Here is a 20,240-nt window from a genome sequence, read left to right as displayed (position 1 = left end):
GCCTGCCACAGCCTGACTTGATAAGTGGTGCATAGGTCTGCACCTGGGATCTGAACCTGCAAACCCCAGGCTGCTGAAGCAGAGCGTGCAAACTTAACCACTACTTCACAGGGCCAGCCCCAATCTTCCTCTTTTTTTTCTTGAGGAGGATTAACCTTCAGCTAACATCTGTACCAGTCTTCCTCTATTTTGTATGTGGTCACTGCCATAGCATGGCTGATGAGTGGGGTAGGTCCACTCTTGGGATCCGAACCCGCGAATCCAGGCTGCCGAAGCAGAGAGCACTGAACTTAACCACTACACCATGGGCCCAGCCCCCACCGATATTTTTTTTAAAGGCAGTGTCCTATGGATCTTCTAAACACGCTAAATTCTAATCTGTATTCCCAGTAGTTGAATTGACTAATCCTTTCAGGGGTTGGTTCTTTCTATCTTAATTGCTCCTTGGTAATGTGGAAACTACATGGCTTGATTCAATTTGAGTCTTGCCTTTGAGTGAAAGTCCATGACTTTTCAACTTAATGCTGCTGACACGCTACAGAACTCTTTCCCAGTGGAACAGATAAGTCACAGAGGAATCAATCGTGTGGCCTTTGTGCCAGGAGTGAATTAGTTGCCTTGTGACAGTATGCTCTCAATAAACATACCGCACGTTGGCTGCCTTGAATTGTGAATTTACAAATAAATCTTAATGATCACTGAATACCTTTTTCTTCCTACCCCAAGTACTTCTTAGTCATCTCTCTTGTTACGTATTTGATGTGAGAACATGTGATTTTAAATAAGGTATACTCAAGAAGGCCAAACTATTATAGAAAAAACTTACCACGCATTCCAAAGCCATAGCCAAAATTTGGAAACATTATCTACATCTTTAGATCATCCTTGCTCTCGTTCAGTTCCATCTATGTGCAAATAGGAGTTGTCAGGAGTATCGTCACAACATCTGAGTAACAAGCAAAAGTAACTCATATATATATTTGGACCTATTTTCAATGGCTCTTCATTGAGTTTCCACTTAGTCGGTTACATAAATGGTCCACCAGCAGCCCTGCTTCCGCTCTGTCTCTGCTTGAATATGCGGTTGTGAATAAAGAACGCACGGGATAAATTCAGTTTCATGGTCATTGTTTCTGAGCACATCAGTTTGGTTATATGGCAGGGATATGAAACTTTATGCGGTATGTTGAACTATTTAACATTGTAACACAGTTAAAAGGGATCCCAATTCTAAGCCCTCAGTTCACATTGGCACACCACCGAGCTGTGCCGCCCTGGTGCAAGAAAATGGACTAGACAGGAGAACACTTCTGGAAGATGTTTCCAGCCTTGTGAGCTTGATTACCATGTCTGGTGGCGTATACCCACCAGCTGCTCTACCTGCGTATTACTGACAAGTTAGAGGATGATAATTTAAGGTGTTTTTCCATAGAGTGTGTTAAAGACATTTGGCAATACCTGTGAGATTCCTGGACGGAAAGTGGGTAGGCAAGACATTTATTCACTCACTATATGATTTCAGTGCAACATGTGCCTACAGTATAAATGGGAAGCTCACACTCGATCAAAACTAAAACTTTTTACAATGTGCAATACATGTAAGAATGTTAATTTGATAAATGTCACATGTCTCCCAAATGTAATTCCAGGCTTACTAATTTCTTAAAATACACAAATCATTGTTACCAGAGAAATTAAAACTAAATCCCATTAATTTATCTATTAAACTTATTTATACTTCTCCAAAGGCTCTTGGGCTTCTAAGGACTGAGATGTCAGTCTGTTTTTAAATGTTAGTCATTCTGCGTTGACTTGTGGGCTCTGGAACCACATGACAAAGTTGTCAAAGAACCAAATGCAAGCGGGATGGCTTCAGCAGGTGAGGGAGAACATTTATAGGTAGAAGAATCTCTTTTACCTCGCTTGGGTTTTTCAGTCTCTTCAGCGTTAACCTGTGTCCTGTTAGAACGCATACATTTCCCCCACCTTTCTCATCTGTCCTATCAGGGTCAGTGTTAGGTTTATTCACAATATTTTAGTGCTACACAGCAACCCATTTTATAGCACTCAATATAAAGGTAAATATCAAAAATATCTAGGACAATAATGAGTCATGCATTACAGTAATTGTACTCTCACACCTTCCTGTAAAGTCCACACTTTTAGAAAAATATATTATTGCATATGAAACCACAAACAGGCATTCTGATTTCAGCACATTCTTACTCAAAACAGTATATACAGTCCTATTGGAGTTAGAGTGTACTATAGGTTCACGCACGGGGGTTTTTGTGGTGGAAGTCCAGACACACAGCAATATATATACACTTCTATATACTATGTCACCTCTCTTGGCAAGGGCTTGCTTGCTTGCTTCCTTGGCATCAAGGTATCCAGGGTCTGTCATGCCAGGGAAGGGGCGCGGAATATCGCGATGACGATGGTCTGCCTAGGCTGCTTCCTCAGCAGAGCAGTCGATTCCTGCGTAGGTGAACTTCTCATACAGCGTGGTGTTCACGTAGGTCTAGGAAGGCAAGAGTGGATCAGACACAGGCTGCCTTAGTGCTGCCCCCCTCAGGGCAGTCACGGTAAAACCTTGCTTCCTTAGCTTCTACACGGCAAACGCTAGATAATTCGGGACGTTTGTCTGTCCTCAAGCCCTCTATTGTATCTGACGACTTTCTTCCTAAAATGCATCCCCTGACTTCTGCAAGTAAGATTTCGTTCTCTCGCTTTCCTCAGTCTCTGAACTTCTCTTTCTCATTGTCTCCCATGGTGTCTCCTGAAATGGTCCCATTCTCTAAGGCTCCTTTCCCTGTCCACCTCTCGTCTTCATATCTCTCTGTGTGATCTCGTCCACATCTCTGTTTTAATTACCACTTGGGTTTTGATGACTTCTGAAATCTATTTCCATAGCCCATATTTGTCTTTTAACCCCAGATAGGTAGAGCCAACTTCCTTCTAGCAATTTTTATAGAATTCCTGACCCTCCCCATAGTAACCTGTTGTCTACTGGCTGTGTGTCCTTGGGCCAGTCACTTTCCATCTCTGTTTCTTCATCCATAAAGGGTCAGGCTATATGACTGATAAGATTCCTTCTGGCTCCAATAGGCTAATTCCATATATTGTTCTACCATGTATGACTATATCTTGTATAGCAATCTTACCTCCTCCAAAACTGTAACTTCCTCAAAGTTGGAGGCCGCATCTTTCATCTCCCTGTAATACCTAACACTACGCCCAGAAGAACTTGTTGAATTTTATCAACTTTTTATTAACCACACTGGGCACAAGAGGAATTCCACAGAAAGAGCCCCCCACTTTGAAATCTACACTCACCTTTCGCTCTTCTAACATCCTATTTAAGGACACCAATATCTGGGCAAATGAAGGCCTCTCGTAAGGCTTCTCCCGCCAGCACTGCCTCATCAGATCATACCTTTGAAAACAAAGAGTTAAAGAGATAACACCTATGATTCAGGGTGGGGTGGGGTGGCGGATGGGGATGCAACATATGGTCACTGCGCCTGGCCAGCAGAAGACAAAACGAAGATCTAGGAATTTCTGTGAGGCCTCCCACCTCCATATCCAAGCCCACATTCTTCTCCTGGCGGATCTGGTGCCTACCCTGGGTACGACTCCTGCAGGATCTTGGTCTGAGCTATTCTGATGGTCTGGCAGGAACTGAGGTATGTTTCTAGGGCAGCATTTGATACTACGTCTCTCAAAATGTTCGCGTTTCATTAAAAAAAAAAAATGAGTCCATGCTCAAATAAATTTGCAAAATGCCACCTATTGCATCTCCTTCTTAGGGAGCAGCATAGTGAAATGTTGAGAAATCCTGCCATTAAAAACAAACAAAAAACCTTTTTAACCAGATTTCACATGAAGCTTCTCAAACGTGATTGACCACAGAACTCCTTTTCCCTTGTATCGTGTGTATATCTTGCATGTTCCGTGAACATAGTTTGGGGAGCACTGGTCTAAGGCAGTACTTTCCCAAATGTGGCTGGAACTACTTGCATTGTTAAAACCTGGATCCCTGGGACCTACACTAGACCTACAGAATCAGAATGTCTGGGCGTGGGACCCAGGATGCTCTAGCTTTCAGTGTCCTGCACCAGTTACGTAATTAATAGCATCCTCTCTCACTCTCGGAAGTGGCTCAGTCCGGGCAATATGTTATTTGCTCAGTGTAGACTCTTCCATTCTCCAAATCGTGCCAGTTAGGCAGCTTCTCCCTCAGCCAGCTCTGGGAATGGCAGTATCACTGAAGTGAATCCTTCTTCTCCTTGGAACAATTCTTACTCGTAGAAAATAATCCTCGCAGAGGCGGGATTGATGAAGAAAAGTCCATCTTCCTTAATGTAACCCCTCCATCCTCAAGGTTAGTCTTGCGGTTTCATACATTTACTTCTTCATGAATAATTTCATCAGCTTAGTTCAGATCGTCTCTGCATTTGTTGCACTTCCTGATTTCACCCTTCCCGAGAATCATCCCCTTAAATTCCTCCTGGATTTCTATGCCTGCAAAGCTGTTATTCACTGCCCATTGCATGACAGACTTGGTTTAAAGAACTTTCCTCTGGCTATTTTTTTTCCAGCTTTTTTTCCTGGCTATTTGGCATTGTGTGTGTGTGTGTGTGTGTGTGTGCGCGAGCTCACATACAAGTATGGGTATATGTGTCCGTATCAGATAACTCCTTCATTAGAGTCAGTCTGACCAAGAAACGCACAGGAGATAAAAATTAAGATAAGACAGCCCCAGGGCGAGGCCTGACTTACACCTCGTCATCACAGTTGAGGGGCTTCTCCAGTCTGTAGCCCTGGGGCAGCTTCTCGTAGAGTTCTGCACACGTCATCCCGCAGTAGGGGGTGCCCCCTGGAAGACAGGAAATGGTGCTGCCCTAAGCCCCCCAGGTGGAAGGCAGTGTGTCTCGCCCAGGGGCTCTAAAGTCAAGGACAGGGAGAAAGACAGGGTGTGCCAAGGGCAGGCGAGCCCCCAGTGGTCTTTCCTCTCTGAGCAAGCCCACTGCCCATCAAAGCTGGACTCAGGCCACAGCCTGCACCACAGTGTGGCCCTTCCGTCTGTGGAAGGATCCACCGTCCACCACAGGTTTCTTAGCCAAAGTGCTCGTCCTCCTCCCTAAGTTTGTCCACACAGCACATCTACTGGACCAATGAAATCTATCTTTTTCCTAATGAGAAGTCTATGGTTATGTTATGCAATTCCTATTTTATCTGTAAGAGTTCCTGCCCAGTTTTAATTATAAAAGCAACCCATGTTATTGTAGAAAACTTGGAAAATACAAAAAAAAAAAAAAAAAGCATGAAGAAAAAAAAACCCACAGTAGCTTTTATTACCTTTCTGTGTAGTCCTTCCAGTTTTTTAATGTGTAATATTCATAAACTGGGATCATAGTGTATAGGAAATGTTTCTGTTTTCTGGTTCGTATATTTTCACATACTATTAAATGGCCTTCAAAAATGAGACTTTTCATGGCTGCATAATGTACCATCTTCAAGTGGGAAAAGTAAACTTGTGCTAGCTCAGTGCCAACTCTGCACAGCAGAGACAATTAACCTACAACAAAGTTCACGGCCACCAGGTTATTAGTGTTAAATATGACATTAGATACAGGGCTTATAGAAGAAGAAACATGGGAATAAAGATATTTATACATGGAAGCCCAGATGGTTCCGTTTCCAAGTCACAGCTGGTGGCCCCACAAACACATGGTACCCGTGGCATTACACAGAGGGGAGCACAGGCGATGCCGAGTCTCGCCTGGTAGATAAACACGGACACTCACCTAAGCTGACGATCTCCCAGAGTAACACTCCGTAGGACCATCTGCAGACGGGACAACAGGGAAACCAATCATAAGCAAACAGGGGGACCCGTCAGTGTTCTCCCCCAAAGCCACATAGCTGACTCCTTGTCAGAAAAGGAAATGTTACTATCTGCTCGCTAGGATAGGGCCTTGCACACTGCGTGTGTTATCTCCTCCTGGGCCAATGGAAGGATGGTAACAGGGGACCCATGTCAGCTCTGCGAGAGCCCCCACTCACGGGAGGCAGAGCATGCGAGGTGCTCTGTGGAAAGCAGGCGAGATTCTAAGCTGGAGAGATCTGAGTTCAATCCCATCTCTGCCACCTAATACTCGTGCGACCTGGGACGAGTTACCGAATGTCTTGAGGCCTCTTAGTATGTTCTTCTGAATGTGGGGACAGCAATTTCTGCCTCAGAGTTACACAGAGATGACGTGAGATAACATATTAAAGGCACCTCGTACACAGTGAGGACACAGTAAGTGCCAGCCCTGCCCGCCGCCCCCCCCCCAGGCATAAGCAAAACCCCCTGGACAAGTCACCTCAACCCCCTGGACTCAGTTTTTCCCCCTGAAAATAGGTGGTGTGGGCAAGATGGCCTAAGTTTCGGTCCCAACCCTTCCTTCCCTGGCCAGCCTGAGACTTGTCACTGCAGGTGGCAAGCAGAGAGGTCTCCCTGTGTGGCCTTCCTTCTGTCGCTGCCGCCTCCGACCCTCAGCAGCTTTTCTGACTCCCTCCTCATCTGGGTCCTGTGTACCCAGGTCAGTCTGGGAGGTGGAGCCACGGGAAGGCAGGAGCGCCCCTCGCTCCTCTGAGGATGAAGAATTCAGCCCTTCTCCTCGACATGCGGAAGGAAAGCCAAAGCTTGCCGCCACTGATGCTACACCTGGAAATCTGTCCACTCTGGGCTCACGGAGCCTATGAATTTCCTCCTTGGGCTTATGGATTAGCTTTCTTCTGCAGAGGACGATGATATTCTTGCTTCTCTTTAAGACTTCTGTCAAATGTATATTTTTCTGGGAAAAAAAAACCCTCAGTAATAAGAGGCTTACTCACACGTCACTGTTGGTTGTGTAGACGCTGTAATTTAGCGACTCGATCGCCATCCAGCGCACTGGCAGCCTTCCCTGGGGATGGGGACAACAAAGCGAGAGACCACTTAGGCAGGACAGGGACCCTTCACGTGGCTTGCAGCTCACCAGGAGCCGTGGCTCGCTTAAGTCCGCAGGGAGCCCAGTGTGGAATCCCGCAGACAAGCTGTGGCAGGCTCAGGAATTGGTTTGTGTGGGTCCCACCCACAATTGTGTTTTCACACTCAAAGACATGCGAATAGCATAAGCCCTACTTACCTCAGGGGGTCCCTACAACAGTCTTATATAAAGAAAACTGATAATTACGTGTGTGTGTGAATATGGGTGTGCATTTGGTAGTCATTCATTGATTAGTTTGTTCACTTTGTGGCTCTCAGAGGCACTCAGAGGTCTGAAAGGGGAGACAGGCCTAGAAGCCCGTGGGAGAGGCTGAGGCCATGTGGGGAGACCGACTGTGCCCGGAGGGGACGGGGAAGATTGTCCAGAGGGGAAGCTGAGCTCGGCTCTATAGGCTGTGTGGGCACCCTCATGGAGGGGGAGGAAGGGGCCGAAGGGAAGAGTGAACATATGTATGGAGAAGAGGAATAAGTTCTAGGCAATGCAGTCTCCCCTGGGTTTGGAGATCAGATGTGAGACGCTCACTGACCCTCGCATGCCTGGCCCTCACTCCCTCCAGGTTGTCCATGCTTCTTGGCTTATTGAGTCCAGCCTGGGAAAAAGGAGATGTGGACTGGACACTGGGAAGTTTGACTTCGGAGTTTTATTTTCCCAGTTTCTTCCAATTTGCTACGATCTGGGGTTCTCTTCCTGTCGACCCCCCCAAGAATCGTAGGAACCCTACGGAGATGTGGACACTGCCTCCCGGGGGTTTGTCCCAGTCCACCAGTGGCATTTCAGCCCACATTAGCCAGTGGTGGGGCAGAGAATCAGGAGTATTCAGGGGATCTTTCACAGCCCCCCTGGAACCGGAGTGGGCATTCTCCCAGACCACCCATCCCTGGGACTCCACTGCTGTGGACCCCAAAGATTGTTCCTGAATGTGCAGTTCGCCCCCAATTCTTTGTGAAGAGGCGCTATTTTGAAGCTCTTTCTGACCACAAATCCCAAATGGTAGTTCTGAACTTTCCGGTTCAGTTATGAAAGTCTCCTTTCTCCCATCTCCACCTTCAGTGTTCTCCTCGCAGCCTCACCTCCCTTCTCTCCGTGTCCACCCCACCCCGCCTCCGGCCTGTCAGTCTAGCTCTCTCTGCTCATTAATTCGCAGCTGAGGAATGGAAAGAATTGTCTACATTTTCTGCGTTGTCTTTGCTTTCATTTGCCTGCTGGCTTTGGACCTCATGTCTCCTGAGTACCAACTTCCATGTGCATGTTGTCATTTTTTTCTTCTTTGACTTCTGGATTTGTCCAATTCTGTCTGTTCCTACTACTCTCACTGGGGTTCAGGCCGCTGTCTCTCACCTGGTCTCTTGCCCCTGGTTTCACCCTAATGATCTGCTCTCACACCACAATCAGAAGGATCTCTCTAAATGGCAAATCCCACCACATGGTTCCTTCCATTAAAATTCCTTAATGGCCCTATTGTCCCAAGATCCCAAATCCTCAGCTGAGTCCAAAATCCTTAGCTGGAATTCATGGCTCTTCAAGAAGACCTTATCTCTGCTTCCACCTCTGACCTTGAATTGTAACTCTTGCTTTTTTCTACATTACACTCCAGCCAGATTGAATTACTTAATCCCCAATGTTTCATACTTTCCTTCGTCTCTAGGCTGTTATATTTTTATATATATTGCATCCTCTAGGTTATCGAATTCATTCTCACTTCTCCAATGTCTATTTAATATCCACTTTAAAGCGCAGGAGTTAGCCTCCTCCAGGAAGCCCTCCAGGACTGCCCACAGGCCCGGTTCAGGGTGCTCCCTCTGTGTTCTCATGGTACCTGTGCCTTCCTTGCCCTCAGCACTTATCAACTGTTACAACTGCTCATTGTGTGTTTGTCTGTGAGCACTTTGAAGGTGGAGACTTTGTCTTACTCATGTTACCCCAAAACCTAGCACAAGCATGAAACACTGTAGTAATAAATAAAATGATTATGAGGGGATGATATATAAATCAATGATACTAAAACCCCAAATCACTGAGTACATTAGTTGGCAACACTTCCAGTATTAGAATCACCTGAGGGACTTTAAAAACACACAAACAAACTTGATGCAGGGACCCCAGCTCAGAACAACTGAATCATAATGTCTAAGCGGTAGGCTCTGCATCACTATTTTTTGAAAGCTCCCAGAGGATTCTGCGGCACAGTGAAAGTCGCGGACCTAAACCGCAGGCCGGAGGAGGGGGCCACTCTGCCTCCTGGTGGTGTCTCGCCACACTGCGCCCATCTTGCCGAAGCTCGCTCCTCTCCAAGCCTTCTCCTTTCTTCCTTCCTCAGCCTGTCCCTTTCCTCCCCAGACCCCAAGCTGCCACAGAACACTTTACCCTGCAATTAGGAGATGCAGTGAAGCCCTGACCAGTGCTCTGCCCCTCTAAGAATTCCTCCTGAGCGCCCCAAGTCTACAGAAATCCCTGCCCTTTACTAAATGCCAAGCAGACCAGCTTGGGGTTCGCCTTGGTGATTTGAGGAGAGCATTCAAATAAAAAGCGCAGGTTGTGGGGTAAACTGTTTTCCTCCATTCGTTCCCTCATCCAGGGCACCACTTCCCCCAAATGTCGCAGTGCAGCAGGGAAAGGATTCTGTGGAGGAGACAGGAGGCTTCCAGGGGACCCAGGAGCAGCTGGGAGAGCAGAGTACCTGGGTGAGTGGCGGGTCCTGCTTCTTTAAGACGAGCCCAGCCCCTCCCCAGAGAAAGGGAAAAAAGTATTGCCTGGAAAGCAGCCCTGAGGGCGGCACCCCTGGCTTCTGAGAGTGTAGATGTTGATAAGTGTCAGGGCCAGGCTGTGTGGTGGTCCCTAAGAGCCAGAGGGGCCCCACCCCACCTTTATCACAAAAAGGAGTGGAAAGATCTAAAATGGTTATGTTCACTGTGATCTTAACTATGTAAAAATGCGTGCGCTTGTGAAAGGCAATAAGTAAAAACTGGAGAAAAAAAATGTGTCAAGGTAGTGAACTATGGGTCATTTCCTTTTCAAAACATTCTCGAAGATTGTTTGTGTTATCTTGTCGGCAACTAAGTATGTTGAAATAAGGATGTTGAAAAGAAAGGAAACCTGAATTTGAGGATAAAAACAAAAACCGGAGCCTTGAGGAGGCAATTCTGTACCCACAAGAGTAAAAGGACCCTCTGTATCATAGGAAAACTGGAGTCGCCCCAGGAAAGCTGAGCCCAGACCTGGAAAGGGAGAGCCACGCGCCTCAAGTGGACCCACCAAACACTCGCAAAGACTAAGGGTTTGTCAGCCCCAGGCCCTGCACCTGCTCATCCCACAGGGAAAGCAGGGGGTGGTGGTGGCATGTTGTAGGCACAGCACCAATGTCCAGGGATGCGGCATTTCCAGGGCTTTATGATCCCAGTGAGGGCAACAAAAGCAGAACGAGTCCATCTCCTCTCTTCTCCTAACACTGTGTTTGGGTTCTCCCGGGATCTTGTACTTGAAGATAAATATTACTGTTTGGAACAGCAGATATCATCAGGTGAAAGTGGATTCAATCTGGGCTTGAAGAAGGCCTCGAGAACTTTTGGCAAAGAGGGAAATCTTACCTGGGCCTTTAGAAGTGATGAGTTTCTGTATAGGGCCTCCTGGTCACGTGGAAACCTCATTCATTTATTTCCTTGATTTTATGGAAAGGATGTTAAATGTCTTTTTTCCCCTGCTATGTTTGCTGTGCATAAAGGGGGGACTGTGGGAGCTGCCCAGAGGTTTGTGAGTGAGACACCGAGGAGTCAGGACAGGGTACGGAACCAAGCTCCTGCACCACAGGGCACATGTCCTGTTACTTGGCCCCGTGTGACAGAACCTTCTTCCTAGGTAAATATGGACCCTCCAGTCATTTGAGGAGTCAAAACTTAGAAAGGATGTTTGCTGGGCCAGGACAATATCCACTAGGATACCGGTCAGGTGCCTCAATAGAGCAGTGGGGTTCTAAGAGAAGCCACACAGGAGAGGAACGCGGGCCTAGAAAGGATGTTGTCAACATCACATTCTGAACTCACCATCGTCTTCTTCACGTAGACTTCTTGACCTCGGGACAATCCGAAATCTGCTATTTTAGCTACATAGTTTTCACCAACTAAAATGTTCCTGGCAGCCAGATCTCTGTGGATAAACTGAAATTTTTGAAAAACATCATGTATTTTCAGCCACACATTTGCTTTTTCACTTCATTTTGTTAGCACAAAGCCACAGGGGCAAGAACTTCGGGAACTAGAGAAGAGAGGATAGTAGGAAAAGACATTCTGAAAAGTCACCAGAATCCAGTGCCCTCCAAGTTCTTTTCCAAAATCCCCAGTTAGTGGGTTCTGCCAGTGACCCACTGCATCCTGGGAGGAGCATTTCGGGGAAAAAACCCAGATCATTAAAGCTTCCGGTTATAAGGTAAGGCCTCTGCTATGGGGCCTTATCTGGAGCCACACGAAGGTCAGATCTGTTAGGGCCCCTCACCCCATACATACAATGCGATTCACTAGATAAATGTATTGTCAGTATTGGGCGTTAATCTCTATAAAAATAGATGAGATATGCACAAAGAGATTAAAATTAGGGAGGTGGTAAGAAGGAATTAAGAGAGGTTGACTGAAAAAAATGTACAAACCTCTAAACCCCCACTCTAGAGAGAACTTGAGTGGAAAGATATCCAAAGCAAGGTCTTCAGAACAAACCTGTTTTTGGCTCAAGTAGTCCATACCGCGGGCCACATCTGCGGCGAAATGCAGGAGCTGCTGGGAGGACAGCGTGGAGGCGGTGCTGTTGGCAATGGCGAACGCCGGGTCGGTCTCCAGCACTCGGCTCTTGCGCAGGAAGTCCAGAAGGTTTCCGTGGGGCGCGTACTCGATGGCCAGGTACAGGTAGCCTGTGGGGAGAGGGAGAGACACCAGCGCGTCAGTAGCCCTGAACAGCTCTGACGTTTCTGAGACGTGCTGTGGTCCTTGGGAACTGCTTATAAAACTCCATTTTATCTGAAAGTAACGTGTGTAGTGGTGCCAACCTCCATCATGCTGGGGACAGGAGGCAGATCAGGGACGTCCTCCTGCAACACTTAAAGGGGGCCATGCTAGAACTTGGGGTTCTCCTCCTTCCCCATCCCCTCCCCTCTCCTACCAAGTGTGGACAGACATGGGGGGCTTCCGGAATGCTTTCACCTACTGGATAACAATAGGAGAATGAGAGCACAGCATTTGCTGCCAGAAGATTTAGGACAGCTAGTCCACGTGGTCTTTTGTTTTTTATTCAGTATTGACTGAGAACCTAACGTGAGCCAGGCATTCTATTCCAGTCCGTCTCCAGCTTTTCTTGAGGTTATTTTGTGTTTGTTTAAAAAAAAAAAAGGATTACACATCCATAGCCCAAGGACCTACAACAGACAACTCTCTCTCTCCTGTGCCTTCTACTCTGCCCTAAAACCCATGCTGTGTCACCATATTGCCGATGAGGTCACTGGTCAGCAGAGTCTAGTGTCAGAGATGGCATGTTGCTTACAGAAACCAGAAAACTCAAACTTTTAGGAAAAAAAAAAAAAACAATAGTTCCTGTAAGAAATTGTAGTCCACTGCCTTATTTTTATTCCAAATTATTTTCTTCTTCTTCTTTTTTAATTAAAAGTAATCTTTGATAAAAACATGGATCTTCAGAGCCGGTGAGAAGTAGAGTGGTTTTACTGTCTTTTACAGATAAATTTGTTTTGGTATACCATTTTTTTAAATTTAAAATGTTGAATGAATTTGGACTTCAAAGATATTCTAAGAAATTGAAATTCTGGCCAAAGAAAAGTCTTCTTGAACCCTGTTTTACTATCAGGAAAGATGAACCTCAATTCTGGTATGAATGTGCTTTCTCACTTCTTTACTGAATTATAATTTTTTTCTTTTTCTTTTTTTTTTTTTGGTGAGGAAGATTGTCCCTGACCTAACATCTGTGCCAATTTTCCTCTATTTTGTACATGGGATGCCATCACGGCATGGCTGGATGAGTGGTGTGTAGGTCTGACCCCGGGATCTGAACCTGCGCACCCCAGGCTGCCAAAGCAGAGTGTGCGGACCTAACCACCATGCCACCGGGCCAGTCTCTGAATTATAAATTTTAAGAGCCAGCCAACCAATTATGTGCTAATGTGCTGACAGAGCAAAATTTTAAAAGATACATATTTTTCTGTTGGTGGTGGTGATTTTTTTTGACTTTCGTCTCCTGCTGTCCCATGCTGATTACTGTTTTCAGGAAACAGCTCAAAAATAAATGTCATTACTTTGTTATTTAACCTACGGGACATGATCTGGCTTTCAGAATTACACCCTTATTGGATCTCAAAATGATATATTGTTTGAAGTACCAGTATTTTTAGTTTAATAAATTGAGGAAAAGGAAGTAGTCTCTTTTCTATTGTTGGTGTTTGTGCCGCAAAGTCAACAAGAGGCTGTCAAGTTTGTAAATAATTACTGTGTGGAGCTTTTTTGTGGGAGCAAACTTTTCCATGAGAAATCAAGTTGAAGCATAGATTCAGAATTATAAATCCAGGTAGCAGGCAGAGGTAAACCTATAGAGGTACTCAATAAATATTTGAATTAATAACATAAGTTGAACTTTAAGAGTATGTCATCGGTTTTTTTTGAGGAAGACTAGCCCTGAGCTAACATCTGCCAGTCCTCCTCTTTTTGCTGAGGAAGACTGGCCCTGAGCTAACACCTGTGCCCATCTTCCTCTACTTTATACATGGGACACCTACCACAGCATGGCGTGCCAAGCGGTGCCATGTCCACACCCGGGACCCGAACTGGCAAACCCCAGGCCACCAAAGCAGAACGTGCGAACTTAACCGCTGAGCCACCGGGCCGGCCCCTAAGAGTATGTGATCATTTTAAAGCTCCAAAGTAATCGTACAGGAAATCATTTTGGAAAAAAGCAACACTCTGTCAGATATAAGCTTATTAGTGTTATTATTATTTTACCCTAAGCATCACCAGTGCTTTCATAGTACAGTAGATTGTTGGCATTCATGGATTTAACATTCAGAGTATCAGTTTCTTGGGTCTGTAGGAAAATTAAGAAGACAGGCAATTAAGAAGAACCAATGCACTTCACTGTCTCTGGCGCTGAGGGCTCCCCCTGTCCACCTTCTAGTGGCGGCTGAGAAAGCCTCTGACTCAGCAAGGATGGGGGCATGCAGGAACCGTGGATGCCTCTGGGCAGTAACAGCTGAACCATATCACAGGGCAAACGATCCAGCATTGGGACCTACCTCCAGAAAGACACCAAACCGCGGCCCAATCTATAAATGGGACTAGACGTTGAGATTGAAACTGCGACTTAAAAAAATAGGTATCATTCTTAAGATTATTCTCTTTCCTGATTTCAATATGGAAGGTGCTTGTTTCCAAAAAAAAACAATATTCTGGCAGGAAAAGGGCATCTTACCACGATGTTCACACGCTCCTAAGAGATTGATGATGTTGGGGTGGTGTCCAAGTTTACAAAGAACCTCCAGTTCCCCCGCGAAGTCCCTGTGGTCGTCTTTGGAGGCGTATTCTGGGAAGAAAGGCAAGAGTTGTGACCCCTCTCCATTACTCCTCTTCAGAAACAAGTGACCCCTCCTGCTCCCCAGGACCTTCAGGTGCACTCAGTCACCGTCAGGTCTGGAAAACTGTATAGAGTCAAAGAGATTACTCTAACGCAGAGTGCGTGGCACTGTGGACGCCTTGGACTGATCCTTTGTTGTTAGCAGCTGTGCTGTGCATCTCCGGCCTGTACCCACTGACGCCAGTAGCCCAACAAAAACGTGTGCAGACATTGCCAAATGTCGCCCACAGGACAAAATCACCTGTCGTCGAGAACCACTGCTCTGAAGTTTTCCTGTTTAAGCTCTCAAATGCCCAGGGGAACGACTTGGTGGAGACGGAGCTGCCTCCACTTTGAGACTCCAGCTCTACCAGCTAAAGCTACCATCCAGAGGTAACTACGCTGAGGAAGAGAATCAAAACTTCGGTAAAACATCACCAATAATGCATCCATCTCACTTTATTTATAATTTTAACCTGCTTTTTCACAAATCAGCCCTGCTAAAAAACTCAAATCCTGATGACGTTTTTATAGAACTTGCTTGGTAGCGAGAAACTGAGCTGTATCTCTTTCTCTTCCCGTCATCCCATCTCTCCACCAGCGCTCGGATCAGAGGGAGAACGACCAGGCACCGGCCAGCCTGGAGAGAAGGCTCTGTGATGCACAGACTGACTGATCGGCCTTGAGTCGATGACACTGTGCAGAGAAATAACACTGGGTGCGGGGTGGATGGGACCGGGGTGCTGGCGGCCGTGCGCATGCCTGAAAGGCTCGGACGTTGTGGGAACGTTTCACGTGGGGACCCGCTAGACTGATTAGTGAGCAGCTCCAACTGGAGAACCCTGTTCAGACGACAGGAGCCTGAGGGTCAATGCCTTGGGAGCATTTTAAAGATGAAGTTCTTTATGATGAGGCTGTCCCCGCACTTTGGTAACTGCCCTCCTTGGGATGTGTTTCTGTCCCTGCAGACATTGCCTACCCTGGCGCCCTTTGAAGCTATTTTACCTCTTTACAGGGGCATGAGACAGACAATCAGCTCAGGTCAGCTCCCCAAAAAACTGATTTTACAAGATGTTATACCCTCTCTCCTCTCGCTCTCCTTACTGCTCCCCAAAACTCCCTGTGACTAAAGTAGCAAAACAGAAAAGGGATTTCGTGCTGGCAAACAAGGGGGGGTATGTGCATGCGTGTGTGTGTTTTAAACATATTACTATCTCTAAGCATAGATAATATTTTGTTTTGTTGGTTTTCTGATGTGTTTTCTAACAATGCAGAAAGCAGCGATGATTTCATAAGACACAGCATTCATTCTCATCTTTGGCTTGATATTGCAGTCAAAAAGAAGGAAACCCCATCAGCAACCTCAGGGAGCCCTCATTGTGAGCTGCCCGACAATAGCAGTTCACAGCTTTCCCAGCTCTGACACACCACTTTCCAAGTCGGGATGCTGTAAAAGCGACAGCGCCGCTTCACCATCAAGCCGTGCATGAAGTGCTGTTTCACACAGAAGAGGAGACGGCTAGTGCCGCCAGGGACTAGTCATAGTCATTCTGCTTTCTCAGAAGACGTTTATCACCCAGGATTGTTAAATGGGTGGGCACCCAGCAGTCTTGAAATGAACACACTGGAAAAGGTTTCGTTCCTGGGACCTTAGATCAATGGTTTTCAAACTTGAAACAGTGTACGGTGTACAGAAGAATCACTGAGAAAGCTTGTTAAGAACACAGATTCCCCTGGGCGCCCCCACTACGAGATCTGAATCTAACAGAACAGGGAGAAGCAGCTGAGCAGAAGCATTTCCAACAAGGTCTCCAGGAATTTTGATGCAGACAATCCACGGAGGCAGTGGTTTGCAAAGTACGGTCTCCGAACCCTCAGCAGCAGCAGCACCTGGGAACTAATTAGAAATGCAGATTCTCTGGCCCTCCCCCAGACTTACTGAATCAGAAACTGTTGGGGGGGGGCACGGGGGGCAACAAGCCTTCCAGGCGATTCATGCATATTCCATTTTGAGAACCACTGCATTAAGAGAACAATGCCCCCCAAAAGTCAGCGGCGTGCGCCAGAGAATCTGCATCCTCATGTCCCCAGGAATCAAGACAGTGGTGTTTAAATAGCTGGTGCCTTCATGTTTACATCCTGACCGCTCCCAGCCTGACCTCAAAGGAAACATCACCTCCAGTTGCACAGAACAGCTACATCCCACAGCATGCCAATTTTTTGTTTAAAGAGTATAAGACCTTAGAGGAAAGATTCAACAGGAAGTCAGATTTTCTCCCCACCCTAGTGAAATGCTGACTCGATGTGGCCGAGCACTGACCTTTCATCCTCTTGATGGCAGCGTCCATCCGCAACCCATCCTTCTTAATGCGCGCTTTCAGAACCTGGCCAAAATTGCCCTCCCCAATCACGTCTTGAAATTTGATGTCATTCCAGTCAAGCACTGGATAAATTGTAGGATCTGGGTTGTTTTTGGCCTTCCTGTTCAGGGCCAGAGTTCCTGAGTTGAACTGCACAGCTGGTTCTTCCCTCTGGAAAAATAATTTTTTCATTGTTGTATGTCAGTGTTTTTCATAATTTGAAGGCGCATAATACCTCCTGGTTTGTATCCACACTAGGTAAAAAAAGAAATATCTAATTCTAGAATGAAGATGGAAATAGGTGTCATCTAACAGGCCCCCTCTGATGAGCTGGCTGTCCATACAGCTACATGGGCACAGTTTCAGGCCTCAGTGGAAAGCATGCCACAATCAATTAGCAATGTCTGCAGAGGGCAAGGGAAGGCAGAATACCAGCACGTGTGCCATGGCACGGCACATACCCAAGTTAGTCACACTTGAGTTTCTACTATGCTGTGGAATGAGCAGATGTTCAGTCCTGGTTTCAGAAAGAACTTGAGGATCCTATCTCTGGAGTCATAGGACGTGCCTCAGTGAGAGCTTTCCTGGCATCACCTTGGTCTATTCTTGGCTCTCACTCACTCTCTCTGGCTTGTCCTAAAGCTTAGACTCTCTCAAGCCCACTCTGGAGCAGCCTCTGGTCCAGAATGACTGACGCTTAGAGCAAAGCCCTCACAGTGTCTCCTTTTCTCCCAAGTTGAAGTGACTGCTGATGGAATTATGACAAAGCCCGGGTGTGAGGATGAGCTCCAGCACTCCTAACCCCGTCGTGGTCCTTCCTCTCCAGTGACAGCCCAAGGTGATCCAGCTCTGGCGTGAAGTCAGATAACAAATCTCCCCTTGTCCTAAACTGAGGGGGTCTTGGGGACTTGTGTACAGCAAGGTATACATCAGTGGACCATGTCATTGTACTCAATGTTTTATATACAGAACCGATAAAGTCAGGTGCAAATTAATTGTACAGAGCCTGAAACCACAAACTAGAGAAACGTTCAGGCTGTCGTATACCAAAAGGACGCCAAAGGGGTGCCTTTTGGTCAAGTATGATTTTGTGGACCTTTGCTACTGGTCAAATTCCCAGATGAAAGAATGAGGCACTGCCAAGTGCCATGAGCCGTGACTGCAGACCGAAGGTTCACAGGAATGGGAGATATACACCAGGTATATATGGTTCTTATAAATATATGAGGTATGACAGGCTTGAGGGAGATATTAGATGTAGGAAATGGGAACCGGAAACTTGTCCAGCACAGCACATCATTACACATCACACTGAGGTCTGCTTACCCTCAATGTCCTTCCCCACCAAAAATGTTCACTTCTTTATATGGCAAGATTACTATCTGGTGACATCACTAGGATGATCATACGTCTCATTTGGGTGGGACAACAGGCCTGTGTTAGGTCTAGTTTCCTGCATAATTAAAGAAACCTTTTCACTCTCAAAATTGTTTCAGTTTGGACAAGAAATTATATAGTCATGCTTCTTATCTCCCATTTCACAATGGAAGCCAAAGGGAAGATGAGACTTGCCTAAGGGAACTACTTGCTTTACAAGTAAATTTCCTGGTCCACATCCTGCAGTGGAGGTTCTGCATGTATGTGGACTCGCCCTCATGAGCTAGTAGGATGATGAGACATACCCCGTTTTGGAAGGCTTGGGCCATTCTCCTTTGGACGTTTGCCCTCTTCAGTTGCAACATGATGAGAAAGGCCAACAGCACCGTCAGGCAAGTCATTCCCGCCGAGCCAAGGATGGCTATAAGCAGCATCTTCCCGCCTCCGAGGTCTGCTGGTGCTGTGCAGGGGAACACAGGAGAAGCGGGTTAGTTTAGGTAGAAAGAGAGGCCAAGACCATCTTGGGAGAAGTTGCGGTGTAGCGGCAGCTCTAGCTCTGCCACCTAATTGCTAGGTGACCTGGGGATGCTCAATTATTTTCTGAAACTCAGTGCAGGTGAGTCTGACTCAGGGGTTGTTACAAGATTTAAAAAAAAAGTGCAAGAATGCTTTTTAAATGGCAATGTGCTAATGATTAGTTCAACTTTTACTTCCAAGTAGAGGCCCAAGCAGATGCACCTTGTCTAGTAACAGTGAGAGTGACTGACTTGTGAGATATGGGACTTTGGGAAAGTGACTAAATCTCCCTGCACAATTTCCCCACCTAGAAAAGTGTTGAAGTTCTAGGATGCTAAGAGCTTGGAGTCCGTAAGATATTTGTTTCAGATTTTTTCTTGTTTTAAAGAGCTGATGGAGAAAATCTGAGGATACCAATGGGAGAAGGAAGGGAAGAAGGAAGGAAAAAATGACGGAAGAGAAAAACCATTAAGTTTAGGGCTTAGGTCAAAATCAACTATTAAAGACTATGGTCTAATCCTTCTACTTCTTTGCAAATAAAATGAAATTAGATATATTTTTATGAAAAACAGGATGTAGAGCATAATCTCATCTTCTTACAAGGATTCTTTTGTGACTTTCTATCTTTCCTTCTGTCTCCACACGTGTGCATAAGGAGACATCTAGAAAGGAACGGTGAGGGTTTTTTGTTTTGTCCTGTTTTGTTTTTAAATTTTTCTGTTTGTATTTTATGTATAGCTTGGATTTAGGGCCTGTACACATTTTACCCAAACACAAGTAACTATAAAAATGATGCATTTATTAAGGATGTGATCTGAAAACTACGATGTTCTGTAGTTGGCGGACTCATCATCCCTTCGACCTTTCAAAAGTGTTCCAAAGGGTCAGCCCTGAAAACAGAGCTTGTGTGATTTTATTTCTTAAGCCTCAGATAACCCTCAAGAGAACTCAGAAGTTTTTAGTGCTACAAAATTTTCTGTAAAAATAGACCCTAGTCCAAATTATAAATTTGCAAAACTCGCTGTTTTTCTCTGATGTCCCGCTCTCTACATTCTCTTTCACACGTGGCACAGTGCAGAGGGCTGGGAGATGCCATTTCAGACAGACTTGGAAGGGCAGGAAGGCCTTCCACGTGCTGCCGTCCCGTCCACCCCAGGCCCTCGTTCACTTAATTACGTTCAACAGGTTTTCTCCATCACAATTACTGAGCATCGTGGGCTCGGCACCCTGAGGGGTCTCTATCTGTCTCAAAGAGCTTACTCTCTCTGGGGTGAGGGGTTAGCGGTGGATGTGGAGACGTAATAACCTGGATCTGAAAAGTAAAAGAAAACTCAGGATAGCATGGTGTCATCCA

At 46.1% G+C, this 20,240-nt stretch overlaps 1 protein-coding gene across 2 annotated transcripts in view; it reads right to left on the bottom strand.

The window, feature by feature from the left end:
* Positions 1-1,111: 1,111 nt before the first annotated feature.
* The window catches only part of TEK (TEK receptor tyrosine kinase), a 103,951-nt gene continuing 84,822 nt past the window's right edge, over positions 1,112-20,240 (bottom strand). For both annotated transcript variants that reach the window (XM_046664773.1, XM_046664774.1), the window contains exons 14-23: positions 18,676-18,830; positions 16,954-17,164; positions 14,493-14,603; positions 11,747-11,937; positions 11,081-11,194; positions 6,889-6,959; positions 5,814-5,854; positions 4,786-4,882; positions 3,340-3,439; positions 1,112-2,524 (exon numbers count right to left, since the gene is read on the bottom strand). In XM_046664773.1, the coding sequence (XP_046520729.1) occupies positions 2,450-2,524; positions 3,340-3,439; positions 4,786-4,882; positions 5,814-5,854; positions 6,889-6,959; positions 11,081-11,194; positions 11,747-11,937; positions 14,493-14,603; positions 16,954-17,164; positions 18,676-18,830 (1,166 nt within the window). In that variant the 3' untranslated portion in view covers positions 1,112-2,449. The remainder of the gene's footprint in view (positions 2,525-3,339; positions 3,440-4,785; positions 4,883-5,813; positions 5,855-6,888; positions 6,960-11,080; positions 11,195-11,746; positions 11,938-14,492; positions 14,604-16,953; positions 17,165-18,675; positions 18,831-20,240) is intronic.

This window comes from Equus quagga, chromosome 6, assembly GCF_021613505.1.
Source record: "Equus quagga isolate Etosha38 chromosome 6, UCLA_HA_Equagga_1.0, whole genome shotgun sequence".
NCBI lineage: Eukaryota > Metazoa > Chordata > Mammalia > Perissodactyla > Equidae > Equus > Equus quagga.
This window is presented reverse-complemented; position numbering and strand designations above follow the sequence as displayed.